Raw genomic sequence first — 12,437 nt, 5'->3', positions numbered from 1 at the left:
GGCTCGAAGAGCTTTGGCTCAGAGTCATTGAACTGGAGGCCAAGCTGCAGACACTGTGATACATCAGGGAGGGGTAAAGTTACCTGGACATTTTGTACCATGAGGTGGTCACACTCCTTAGGATAGGGTCTTCTGATTTGGTCCGTGGTCAGAGACAGGAGAGTGTGGCCGCAGCTGAGGCAGGTAAGGGGACCCAGAGGGCAGGATTGCAGGTTTGAGGTTCTTTCAACTTGTTTGGATGAGAGTGGGGGCTGCAGGGTGGATGAGCAACCTGACCATAGCACCATGGTACAGGAAGCCATTCAAGTGGAGGAAGAAAAAAGGAATGTAGTGGTAGTAGGGGACAGTATAGTTAGGGGGATTGACACTGTTCTCTGCAGCAAAGAGCGAGAGTCCAGATGGCTGTGTTGCCAGCCCAGTGCCAGGATTCAGGACATCTGCTCAGGGCTGGAGAGGAACTTACAGTGGGAGGGGGAGGATCCAGTCGTTGTGGTCCATGTAGGTACCAATGATATAGGCAGGACAAGGAACGAGGTTCTGCATAGTCAGTATGAGGAACTAGGTGACAAATTAAGAAGCAGAACTTCAAATGTAATAATCTCTGGATCATTACCTGAGCCACATGCAAATTGTCATAGGGCAAATAAGATGAGAGAAATTAATGCGTGGCTCAAAGACCGGTGTGGTAGAAGTGGATTCCAGTTCGTGGGGCACTGGCACCAGTACTGGGGAAAGTGGTGTCTGTACTGTTGGGACGGTGTACACCTGAACTGTGCTGGGGCCGGTGTTCTAGTGAGACACTTAACTAGGGAAGTAGAGGGTTTTAAACTGAATAGTGGGGGCAAGGGATCAAATTTGGGAAGATATGGTAAATCAAGGAGTGGAGACAAGGCAAGAGAGAAAGGTATTAATATGAGAAATGATAAACAGACTGACAGGAAGGGACAGAGCATACAAATCTAAGAGTAAATCAACAGATAAGGCTAGAGGTTACAAAAATAATAAAAGGACAACTAAAGGCTCTTATTCTAAATGCACGTACATTCGAAGTAAAACAGATGAACTGAGAGGGCAAATAGAAATAAATAAGTATGATCTGATAGCCATTACAGGGACATGGCTTCAGGATGACAGATTGGGACCTGAATGTTGAAGTGTACGTAGCATTTAGGAAGGACAAGAAGCTAGGAAAAGGTGGATGGTTAGCTTTGTTAATTAATGATGGTATTAGCCCAATAGAGAGGGATGACCCAAGTTCAGGAAACCAGGATGTAGAAGCAGTTTGGGTAGAGATGAGGCTGTTGAGTATTTCCAGCACTGTTTTTGTTTAAAATAATTGGCCTGAGGAATGAATAGTTTGACAATAGAATTGCCCTTGAACTGAACGTAATGCTAGGCCATTTCAGAGGGCAGTTCAGAGTCAACCACATTGCTGTGGGTCTGGAGTCACATGTAGGCCAGACCAGGTAAGGACAGTAGATTTCCTTCCCTAAAGGGCATTAGTGAACCAGGTGGGTTTTTAATGACAATTGACGATAGTTTCATGGCACCATTACTGAGACTAGCTTTCAATTCCGTAACTTTATTAATTGATTGACTTTTTATTAATTAAATTTCAATCCCACTAGCTGTCAAGGTGGGGAATGGAACCCATGTCCCTAGGGCATTAGCCTGGGCCTCTGGATTACTAGTCCAGTGGCATTACCACTACGCCACTGTCTCCCCACATGTACAGACCAGCCGCGATCTAATTGAATGGTCTATCCCTGCTCCTATGATCCCAAGACAATTTGAAAGGAAAAAAAATACACAACCAGACTGGTAGGTCAAGTGGACAGGGTTGCAGGAATATAGAGCCAAACCATTCCTCCTGTTGGCCTGGAGTTGAATCAGGTTCAAATGCAATTCATAAATAGGTGCAATTGATGACAGAAAGACTGAAGTTAGACCAGTTTCTTACACAGAAGCTCAAAGAGTACTTCAGGAGCACTCTAAGATTTGAACAGACCACTACTGATTTGCTGAGTGATTGCCACTAAAGTAATTTCCATTAATTGATCGCAGTTTGCACTTGCTTGAATGAAAATCAGAAAATGCCAAAGCCCAAGACAGTTTTCCAAAGGCAAATAACATTCCCTAAGTTACCTAAAGAATAAGAAAGCCAGCTGTTCTCCACACCCACTGCCACAACAGAACTTACTTTATGTGTGCCTGATGTCCAGATCCTTGAACTGATTTGGCACCCCATCGCTGTTCCTTTTCAGACAAATCATTCTGGTTAAAACAGAGAGAAGACATTAAAAACACTTTTATTCAACCATGTATGACAGATAATAGAAAGAAAACAGTAACAGTGTGAAACTGCTGTACCACTGCTGCCACTAAATTCCAATGGATACTCAATTCAAGATGGTCTGCATTATTAATACATTGTGTCATTGCTAACTACAAACACCAGACAAGCTACAACCAACACATGGCAAAAACAGAAAACCTCTGATTGCTCAGAGATTTTTTTTAATTTAGTGATTCTAATGCAGGGTCATAGTTTTTTTAATTCTTTCATGGGATGTGGGCGTCACTGGCAAGACCAGCACTTGTGTCCATCTCTAATTGCCCTGCTAGGCCATTTCAGAGGGCAGTTAAGAATCAACCACATTGCCGTGGGTCTGGAGTCACATGTAGGCCAGACCAGGTAAGGATGGCAGATTTCCTTCCCTAAAGGACATCAGCTGTAACTCAGTGGTAACACTCTTGTCTCTGAGTCAGGCAGTCATAGGTTTGAGCCCCACTCCAGAGACCTGAGCAGAAAACCTAGGCCAGTCAGTTCTGAGGACACCCTACACCGATGGGGGTGCCCCTTTTCGGATGAGATGTCTTATCTGCTCTCTCAGGTGGATATAAAAGATCCCATGGCACTATTTCAAAGAGCAGAGAAGTTCTCCCCTGGTGTCCTGCTCAATACTTACCCTTCAATCAACATGGCTAAAGCAGGTTACCTACTCAGTATCACATTATTGTTTTGTGGCTGCTGCATTTCCCTTTATTACAACAGTGACTGCACGGACTGAACGGTGCTTTTGAAATGCAAGCTTGTTCTTCCTTGTTTTTCTAAACGTTAAGCTGTCAATCTCTGTCAGATGTTTATTGATCCTCTCTGCACTTCCAGTGATTCCTGCTTTTAGTTTTAGACACTACATTTACCAAATTGTTTTGAGTAATGTATTGGGAGCATTCAAATAAGTTAGCATGAACTGATAGAGCGTAGCAATAGTTTTCTTTTTGATTTGGTATGACCAGGCAATTTTCCTAAAGGATTAACACCTCAAGCAACAACCATCTGACCAGAGCTCTTAGCATGTAACCAGGAAGCTTGCCCAACATCAGCCACGAAGATTCTGGTCTACCATACCAAATATAGTCCGAGTTCCTTTATCCCGGTCATTCTCAAATACGAAGATTTGCACAAGGGCAAAAGTGCTCGAGAAAGTAATAAACTTTTTTTGTATTTAAAGAAAAGCTCTAGAATGCAAAAACCAAATAACTGTCTGGGTTTGTTTCTGCAGCAGAACCGAAAACAATACAACCCTAATAAATAACTGCTTTCCTATTAATTTGGCCTCGTCAGTCTTGGCTCAGTTGGTAGCATTTAGAAGGTTGTGGGTTCAAGTCCTGCTCCAGAAGCCAGGCTGAGGGACTGCTGAACTGTTGGAGGTGCAATCTAGCAGATCAGATGTCAAACCAAGCCCTACCTGCTCTCTCAGGAGGACGTAAAAGATTCCATGGCACTAGTTTGAAGAACAGGGGCATTCTCCCCTGGTGTCCTGACCAATGTTTATCTCCAGCCATTGTCACTGAAGAACTACAAATTATCTAGTCATTGTTTCACTGCTGTTTGCGGAATCTTGCTGTGCGCAAATTAGCTGCTTTGTTTCCTACATTACAACAATGGCTACATTTCAAAAGTTACTTTGGGACATCCTAAGGTTGCCTAAGGCACTATATAAATGAGAGCTCTTTCCTTTTAAGCTGTAAACGAAAGCCAAGAGCTTACCACAAAGTCAGGGTCTGTGTCCCAGTCATCGCCATCATCTGATGCCGTTACAGAAATAGTGCGACCGGCAGCAGCTTTCCACATCTGGAAAAGAAATTGATATTGATGCCTACTTTGATACCAACTAACCAAACCCTAAAGGGCAACTACCTATTGCTCAGTGCAACATACATTCCAACAGCAATAACTAATGTAAACCTACAAGATCACATCATATTAAAATCATGAACACCTTGGTGATTTGGCCAGCAGATTTCAAACTGCCCCGTGCTGAAAGGGGAACCTGCAAATATTCACACACACTGCAAAACAACAGACTCAAAGATTCGCTGCAAATAGTAACACTCTCGGGGCCCCTCGAATTTCATAAAGACAGTCAAAGGAAAGCAGTGTGATAATTGCAGAAAGTAATTGCTTAAACACAGCAAGAAATGTAGTGAGCTGGCAAGTCAAAGAGAGAAATATTCTCAAACCCGATGACTGCAGGGGATACTTGGGGTCCTCACACGGGCTCTACGTCAAAACCCATGATTTGTATTGATGTGTATTGCTAAGGACACTAGTTCAGAAAATAAATGAGCTACAAATGCTGGATATCTGAAGTAGGCTGGAAATTCAGAACATGTCAGTCAGAATCTATAAAGAAAAAAGACAGTACATTTCATCCTGTCCAACGAGGGACTACAACTGTCCTATTACATCTCTTTATTCACTGTTGCATATATCCAGCTTGTTCTGTCCTGTTTCAGTTTCAGGACAGGATCAATGACTTCAGAAAGTCATGAATTGGAAACTCAGAGGGTTGGGGCAAGGGGTGAAGGAGAGAGAATAGAGATCGGAAAACTGTTCCTGCTTTTCAGGAACCTGTTTTGTTTTTTTTAAATTGATCGCCCAACAATCTGTCCTCTGAACACAGAAAAAGGGAGCTCAAGGTGAGCCATCTGGCCCTTTGAGCATGCTCCACCATTCAACAAGATCATGGCTGATCTGCTACCTCAAACTCCACTTTCCCGCACTATTCCCACGTCTCTTACTACCCAAAAATCTATTGATCTGTCTTAAATATGCTCAACGGCTGAACATTCACAACTGTCTGGGATGGAGAATTCCAAAGATTCACAATCCTTTGAGGTAAGAAATTCCTCATCTCAGTTCTAAATGGCTGACCCCATATTCTGAGACTGTTCTAGATTCCCCAGCAAGGGAAACATTTTCCCAGCATCTACCCTGTCAAGCCTCTTAAGAATGATATTATATATATATATATATATATATATATATATATATATATATATATTTCAATTGGATAACCCTTCATTCTTCCAAACTCCAGAGAATATAAGCCAAGTCTACTCAATCTCTCCTGATAATACAATCCTCATCCCAGGAAGCAGTGAAACGAACCTTTGTTTCACTCCCTCTACGGCATGCATGTCCTTCCTTTGGTAAGGAGACCAAAACTGCGCACAGTACTCCAGATTTTGCCTCAACTCCCTGTATAGTTGTAGTAAGACTTATTTATTCATCCTCCAATCCCTGTGTACCAAAAGCTATCAGTTGCCTTCCTCCTTGCTTGCTGTACCTGCATGTTAACTTTCTAGAATTCATATACAAGGACACCCTGGTCCCTCTGAAAGCAAATAATTTCCAGTCTTTCACTATTCAAAACAAAAATTCTGTTTTTAAAAAACTTTTCCTACCCAAATGGATAATTTCACCACATTGGATTCCATCTGCCATGTTCTTGCCCACTCACCCAACCTGTCTATATCCCTCTGCAGCCTCTTTGCATCCTCCTCACCACTTAGTTCCCCACCTAACTTAGTTTCGCCAGCAAACTTAGATATCTTACATTCAGTCCCCTCATCAAAGTCGTTAATACAGCTTGTAAATAGTGGAGGCCCAAGTACTAAGTACTACAAGGATTAGAATAGGTGAATCATTTTTCAGCCAGCACAGACACCATGGGCCAAGTGGCCTCCTTCTGTGCCTTAAACTTTCTATGATTCTACTGATCCTTGCAGTACCCCACTAGTTATAGCCTGCCAACCCAAAATTCTCCCGATTATTCCTGCACTCAGTTTTCTGTTCATTAACCAATCCTCAATCAATTAACCCCAATCCCATGAATCCTAACTTTGGGAAATAAACTTTTAATGTGGCACCTTATCAAATTTTGAAAATCCAAATGCACTACATCCACTGGGTTCCCCTTTATCCATTCTACTAGTTACATCCTCAAAAAACACATTTGTCAAACAATTTCCCTTTCATAAATCCATGTTGACTCTGCTTAATCATATTATAATTTAAGTGCCCTGTTACCACATCCCTAATAATAGATGCTAGCATAATGCCTAACTGACGTTAGGCTCACTGGCCGACAGTTCCCGATCTTCTCTCTCCCTCCTTTCTTTAATAGCGGGGTCAGGTTTGCTACCTTCCAATCTTTGGGAACTGTTCTACAATCCAATGAATTCTGGAAGATCAAAACCAATGCATCCAAAATCTCTGCAGCTACTTGTAAAATCCTGGGATGCAGGTCATCAGGGGACTTTTTGCCACTCAGTCCCACTAATTTGTCATTCAATGAGCACAGAAAGGGGTTGCTGAAAAGCAGAACAAGCTTGAATAGTTTCTAGAGCTTTCCTGATTGCCAGCGGATAACTGATGCAGCCCTGAGTCATACCATCAGAAAGTTTCAGGTTCAATTGCTGGCTCACACGGAGAGCTGATCTCATCTCTGGCAGTGGTCAGGGTAATGCAATTAGACAAAAAGACTAGAGAGATAGAAGGCAGTATAGGGACCTGCGGTGGTGGGGGTGAGGGGGAAGGGGAATGGGGCAGAAGGGGAGGATGTCAAGCCAATTTTCCTCACTTCTAATCACTATCCAGTGGTTTTGTTAAGTGTCTGCGTTCGATCAGGATCATAAAACTCAAAGTCCCTGGTGACAAAATGGGCATGATTTGAACTCTAAGTGGATGGGTCTTCAAGGAGTTAAAATCTGGTCTACTCTGTCTGGATTGGACATAAGAAAAGCCACCTATACAAGATACTGAATGGTATCTGCTGCACATGGAATTGTATCCCTGAATCAGTGAGCAGATCTTCAACCACTGGAGGAACAGTACAGACAGCGTGATCAATGGGAGTCCAAAGAAAAGGGTCCAAAAAGAGAGAGAGAGAAAAAAAGTGATTTCATACAGTCTCTTTCATGACCTCAGATGAAGTACTTTTAAAGTGCTGTAATGTAGGAAATGTGGCAGCCAATTTGCACACAGCAAGTTCCCACAAACAAAATAAGTGGCCAGACAATCTGCGTTAGGCGTTGGTTGAAGGATACTTGTTGGCCAGGACACCAGGAGAACCCCCCTACTTTTCTTCGAATCGTGCCATCTTACGGCCACCTGAGGGGGCAGCGGGAGACTCGGTTTAAGTGTTTCATCTGAAAGATGACACCTCTGATAGTGCAGCACTCCCTCAGTACTGCACTGCAGTGACAGCCTAGATTTTTGTGCTCAAGTCTCTGGAGCGGGTCTCGAACCCACAACCTTCAAAACTCAGACAAGAGTGCTACCAACTGATCCACGGCTGACAATCAGAAATCCACAATGATCCAAAATTGCCAGTTAGCTGTTTTAGTTTAACATTTCATCTCTGCTGGATGATGCTAGTTTAAAAGGGGAAGCTTAACATTTACTGGGAGCAGTCATTAATTACAGTGGTTATCTTCAATTGGCAGATGCAAAAGCACACTGCTGGTTGAACTGACAGGCATATCTTGGAGCATTACATTTCAAACATTGATCTTTCACTAAGGGCAAGGCAGCTCCCAACAAAAATAACTTTTTTTGTTCATTCACAGGATGTAGACAGCACTGGCAAGGCCAGCATTTATTGCCCATCCCTAATTGAGAATTTACCAGCAAAGGATTTCTCAGAGATTCCTAATTAAAACCACATTGCATCACTTCCCTACTTATTTTAGCCTGGAGTGGAATGGATAGCTTCTGGGGAATAATAAGCATACCAAAAGTCAAGCTAAACCAGCAGTCTCAGGATCAGGAAATCAAGACTTTAATTAGTGTGAATTATTCAGTGTGAAATAATGGAAAATACTGACAGATTCTTCAGTATCAGCCATCGCTCAGTGTAGTAGTTGCACCTCAAAGTCAGAGATTATGGGTTCAAGAGCAGAGACTGGAGCACAAAATCAAGGCCAGCACTTCAGCGCCATACTGAGAAAGTGCTGCACAGTCAGAAATGTCATCATTTTTCAGATAAGACGTTAAACAAAAGTCCTGTCTGCCCTCAGGTGAACGCAAAAGATCCCATGGCACTATTCAAAGAAGAGCAAAGGAGTTCTCCTGATGTCCTGGCCAACATTTATCACTCAACCATCATTACAAGCAGATGATTTAGTTATCTGAGAGATCTTGCTGTGTGAAAATTGACATACAAATAGTGACCACACTTCAAAAGTTCCTCATGGTTTGCAAAGCATTTCAGTTATCCTGAAAGGCCCTATATAAATACAAGTTAGCTTCTATTCATGCTACTACCTGGAGATCCATTTGAGACTAACCTGTAAAGTGCAGAGCAGTGTTTTTCCAAAAAAAATAATACTGAGCTTTATTAACACAGCTGCCATTTCCAGAGTTAACAGAGGAAACAAAGTTGAAGAATCAAGTAATTTGATGCTCCCGAGACACCCACATTGTTCAGAACAACTAATACTGAATACGAGCCCCTCCCCTGTTGATAATTAGTTTTAAAAATAAACTATGCCCGGAGGTCGCAAACAAACCTGAAGAAAATCAGAAACTCAACCCGATTGTAGCAGAAAGTCTCTTTACGGCAAGGCTCGCTGGGCTTTCCCCAGCTAAAAGTTTTGCACGTCTCCGATATGTATAAATGGGGATTTTAGAATGATTTCACTTGGAAAAATAAAATCACTGCAGGCAATGATCTGACCTTGGCAGATCAGCGTCCTTAAAGCTATGCTACAAAGTATAGTTCACAGGACACATTATAGCAGATGTATCCAGAAGTAGCTCTATTTGGGGTTAACTTTTCCCTCTTTCTCTGGGACTGTTGCTTTTCAAAAAGACCAATAGAGCAAATCCCATTTCTTTCTTAGAATGCAACTTAAGATAAAGCCAAGCCTCGGGAAAGTCAAAGCTAAAGGAAGAGGAGGAGTGTGTGTCTTACTTGGCGGAGCCTAGTCTCTCTATTTGGCTGCGCCCCCCTCCTGCATTGCCAGCGGAGCTGTGATTCCGCACAGATTCCAGACGGAGCCAGTAACAGGAGCAGCCCCACCCCATCTCCCTGTGATCAGCAAGCGGGCAACCAGACCTTCACCCCCTCACTTAAAACACCCCCCTCCCATCCCACCCCACCCCACCCCACCCCTCTATTCCAGCCCCGTCTCCGGGAAGAAGGTGAAAACCTTTCAATGAGTTCAAGGGATAACACTGCTGACTGGGGCATGTACAAGACAAAGCAGCTTCACACAGAACCTCTCCTAGACAGCGTGTGTGTGTGTGTGTGTGTGTGTGTGGGGGAGGGAGGGGGGGGGGGTTTAAAAGACACATCACCCTCTAGAAACACACCCGCAAATGCATTTAGTGCAATAATGCTCCAATCAGAAATAGGCTCGCAACACCCCGATCCCAATTAAAAGAGATCAGAAACACACACAAAATCTACAGTTCACCCCCACACCTCCCACTGCAACTTCCCATCAGCTCCGGACTCAAGGAATGCAGCAATCCCACAAACAGGAACACTTGCACCGAGAGGGAACAGTGAATGGAATCTACCTACCTTCCTTCCCTCTGTTTTAACCACAGACCGAGTATATCATTGCAATCACTCACCTTGCACTAAAAGTTGTGGTGGGTTTCCTCTATATTCTCTCTCTTTTTTTGCTGGATCCTTTGACCGCAGTTTCCGTCTCTGATTCACACACACTTCCTGCACTGATCACGTGTTATAATCAGCTGTTCCATCCCAGCCTTTCTTGTTAATATCCCTCAGGCTCCAAACCAGTAGCAGGCAGATTTCATGCATGACTTTTTTTTAAAAATATCCTTGACTTCCCTCCTCCTTCTTTAAAAAGAGTTGGATTCAAGAGCCTTTGCAATTTTTTTTTAAAGTGAGGTTTTAGTCGTGTCCTATTTACATATCTGGCGCAACATTTAAAAGATGCTTCCATTTTCCCCGTTTTCAGGCTGATTGTGTCTTTTTATTTTGCATCCACTGTTTAATTAGACTATGCAGCATGCCTAGAAAATACAGCGTGCGATTATCATTAATCTAAAAATAAACCCATCGCACTAGTACCAGCAGTTCCTCGAGAACAAAAATAATGAATGAAAAGGAAATCTATGGTTTGAAAAATTAATGTCAGGTTTGCCTAGTGCTGCAGTTGTACCGTGTGCCTGGCCTGAGGTTGTTAAGTGCAGAATGTGATTCACAGCCAGTAACAGCCTGCCAGGAATCATAATGACCATTGCATGTGTGGTTAGACACGTGCACAGATCTCTGCTCCTTCCAGCATAATTTAATGTTTTGAAAGCACTCTTAGGAGTGTCAGCTTTCTCAAAATGTTTAAAAAAAAAGTGCTGTGCTTAAGTTAATAAAGTTTCCAAGAGATCCAACAACTTGCCCCAAGCACATTTGTAAACCTCATAAATAAAGCTGAAAGCTAAATCTCTTACCATGGTGCTGAAATCCCAAAAGGTGATGTCAATAAAAGTGTCAGACAAATCTTTTCCTATAATAAAAGCAAAACACTGCAGGTGTGGGAAATCTGAAATAAAAACACAAAGTGCTGAAAATGCTCAGCAGGTCTGGCAGCATCTGTGGAGAGAGAAACAGAGTTAACGTTTCGGGTCGATGACCTTTCATCGGAACTGGCAAAGGTTAGAAATGTAATAGGTTTTGAGCAAATGAAGGGGGCGGAGAGGGGGGGGGGAACGAAGAACAAAAGGGAAGGTCTGTGATAGGGTGGAGAGATTAAATGACAACGATGTCATGGAACATAAGGCAAAGGGATGGTAACAGTTGTAGTAAAAGACAAGGCATTAGTCCAGAGAGGGTAATGGCAGAATAATGAATAGTTCTGTCCAAAAGCAAAGACATGAAAAGCAAGTTTAGGACTTGTACATGGTAAAAAAAAAATCAAAATGGTAGTCATGGTATGAAATTGTTGAACTCAATATTGAGTCCAGAAGCTGTAAAGTGCCTAAATGGAGGATGAGGTGCCATTCCTCATTGAGGTTCACTGGAACATTGCAGCAGGCCAAGAACAGAAATGTGGGTGTGACAGCAAGTTGGCGAATTAAAATGGCAAGCAACCGGAAGATCGAGGTCATGCTTTCGGACTGAGCGGAGGTGTCACCCAACCTGCGTTTGGTCTCCCCAATGTAGAGGAGACTGCATTGTGAGCAGCGAATACAGTATACTACCTTGAAAAAAGTACACGTAAATCACTGTTTCCCCTGGAAGGAGTGTTTGGGGGCTTGGATGGTGAGGGGAGAGGAGGTAAAAGGGAAGGTATTACACCTCCTGCAATTGCATGAGAATGGGATGAGGTGTCGGGGGTGCAACGACTGCTATTTTGATTTTTTTTTACCATATGCCACAAGTCTTAAACTTGTTTTACATGTTTTGCTTTCAGACTGAGCTGTTCATTATACTGCCATTAACACTCTATCTGGACTAACACTTGTCTTTTACAACTGTTACCTCTCCCTTTGCCTTATATTCCATGACAACTTTGTCATTTAATCTCTCCACCCTATCACAGACCTTCCCTTTTGTTCTTCTCCCCCTCCCCCGTTCACTTGCTCAAAACCTCAAAGTTCTGATGAAAGGTCACAGACTTGAAACGTTGACTCTGCTTCTCTCTCCACAGATGCTGCCAGACCTGCTATTTCCAGCACTTTCTATTTTTAAATTTTTTCCCATCCTCTTCCCTAAAGCGTTTTATAAGTATATTAAGGGCAAAAGGATAACAAAGGAAAGAGTGGGGCCCATGAGGGACCAAAATGGCAATCTGTGTATGGAGCCGGAGGACGTAGGTGAGGTTTTAAATGATTACTTTTCATCTGTGTTCACTATGGGGAAGGACGATGTAGATGTAGAGATCAGGGAGGGGATTGTGATATGCTCGAACAAATTAGCATTGAAAGGGAGCGGTTTTAGCAGGCTTAAAAGTGGATAAATCCCCAGGCCCAGATGAGATGTATCCCAGGCTATTATGTGAGGCAAGGGAGGAGATAGCAGGGGCTCTGAAACACATTTTCAAATCCTCTCTAGCTGCAGGAGAGGTGCCAGAGGACTGGAGGACAGCAAATGTGGTACCATTATTCAAGA

At 42.9% G+C, this 12,437-nt stretch overlaps 1 protein-coding gene across 5 annotated transcripts in view; it reads right to left on the bottom strand.

Moving 5' to 3' along the window:
* LOC137377161 (src substrate cortactin-like) overlaps window positions 1-10,049 on the bottom strand; it is a 78,167-nt gene extending 68,118 nt beyond the window's left edge. For 4 of the 5 annotated variants that reach the window (XM_068046552.1, XM_068046554.1, XM_068046555.1 and 1 more), the window contains exons 1-3: window positions 9,935-10,049; window positions 4,055-4,138; window positions 2,201-2,274 (exon numbers count right to left, since the gene is read on the bottom strand). In XM_068046552.1, coding sequence (XP_067902653.1) covers window positions 2,201-2,274; window positions 4,055-4,138 — 158 coding nt within the window. In that variant the 5' untranslated portion in view covers window positions 9,935-10,049. Of the gene's footprint in view, window positions 1-2,200; window positions 2,275-4,054; window positions 4,139-8,862; window positions 9,047-9,934 lie in introns of those variants that run through there. The other variant, XM_068046553.1, reaches the window with a different exon arrangement.
* Between the last annotated feature and the right edge of the window lie 2,388 nt (window positions 10,050-12,437).

The sequence above is a fragment of the Heterodontus francisci genome, chromosome 14 (assembly GCF_036365525.1).
Source record: "Heterodontus francisci isolate sHetFra1 chromosome 14, sHetFra1.hap1, whole genome shotgun sequence".
Taxonomy (NCBI): domain Eukaryota; kingdom Metazoa; phylum Chordata; class Chondrichthyes; order Heterodontiformes; family Heterodontidae; genus Heterodontus; species Heterodontus francisci.
This window is presented reverse-complemented; position numbering and strand designations above follow the sequence as displayed.